The 1,200-nt window shown below is 49.2% G+C and overlaps 1 protein-coding gene across 1 annotated transcript; it reads left to right on the top strand.

Annotated features, from left to right (window-relative positions):
- Positions 1-577: 577 nt before the first annotated feature.
- LOC127292965 (alpha-amylase/trypsin inhibitor-like) lies at positions 578-1,080 on the top strand. Its single transcript, XM_051322514.1, has one exon. The coding sequence runs from the start codon at positions 578-580 to the stop codon at positions 1,022-1,024; it is 447 nt and encodes a 148-aa protein (XP_051178474.1). The 3' UTR covers positions 1,025-1,080.
- Positions 1,081-1,200: the final 120 nt, after the last annotated feature.

The raw sequence follows: 1,200 nt of genomic DNA, 5'->3' as shown, positions 1-1,200 counted from the left end.
GGCTAAGTTGTGCCGACGGCCACGTCCGTGAACTTGATCAGGTTTTGTGCCGACGGCCCCGATAAAAATCCGTCAGCAGAAGTTCTGGCCGTCGGCACCTTAACGTTTCGTAGTGTATCAACAAACTTGATCTCCACATGTAAAACCAAATGATAGTTCACTCGAAGTGTTAGATGACATGGCAAATAAACGTAGAAGGAAAGAATACCACATAAAACCAGGGATACAGCTATTGGCCACGTATGATAAGATAACTCATGCGGTCATATGCCATCCGCATGCTGAGTAATTAGTTAGGCTCACCGTCCGTTCTTCCACGCAAAACCACAACCTGCATTCCCCTCCGAATTCTGTTATCACAAAGGACATAATTTTGTTACCAGCTAGAAAGGTCAATTGGTTAGTCTCTCATCAAAGATGACACCGAAGTTTCCATTCTGCGGGGCGCCAACGACAGCAAAAAGCACATCAATGCTCACTATGCCAGCTTGCCGCTCTTCCTTTTCTCTCGGTACATATATGCTACCATACATAGCCTAGCTCCAACACCTTACTTGAATGATAGTAACAGCTTAAAATGGCGTTCAAGAAGCCCATCCTCTTGGTTGCTGTTTTGCTCTCCATCCTGGCCGCCACCTCCGCTAGTGTCTTCAAAGATCAGTGCGTTCCAGGACGGAAGATCCCGGACAAGCTCAGAGCCTGCCATGGATACGTGGCCAGACAGGTCTGTGGCAGCACAGGGGGGCTCCAAACTCTCACCACGGAGGAGATGAAGGAGCGGTGCTGCCAGGAGCTATCGCCCATCCCAAAGTACTGTCGGTGTGAGGCACTCCGCATCCTCATGGACCAGCTGGAGACTGTGGACGTGGAGGGCGGCGGCCCCCTCAAGGAGCTGAGCCAGAAATGTCCCAGGCAGTGGCAAAGGGGCTTCGCCGCCACCCTCGCCGCCCCGGAGGAGTGCAACCTAAAGACCATCCATATCGACCCATTCTGCATCTCCCTGGGCTATCAAGCAGTCGCGTGACTTCTACACTAGCTAAAGCGACCGGGAATAAGTGTTTTGCGTCGAGCATGTGTGGCATGCATTGAATGGTATTAATAAAGAGTACATGTTAATGTTGTGTAGTAAGAATGTTTGGTGAAAAAATTGTTTTAGACATGGAAAAAAATCAAACATGATGTTATTAACTCAAGGGATGA

This window comes from Lolium perenne, chromosome 4 (assembly GCF_019359855.2).
Source record: "Lolium perenne isolate Kyuss_39 chromosome 4, Kyuss_2.0, whole genome shotgun sequence".
In the NCBI taxonomy this organism is placed as follows: Eukaryota; Viridiplantae; Streptophyta; class Magnoliopsida; order Poales; family Poaceae; genus Lolium; species Lolium perenne.
The sequence above is the reverse complement of the archived record's forward strand: the minus strand, read 5'-3'. Positions and strand labels throughout refer to the sequence as shown.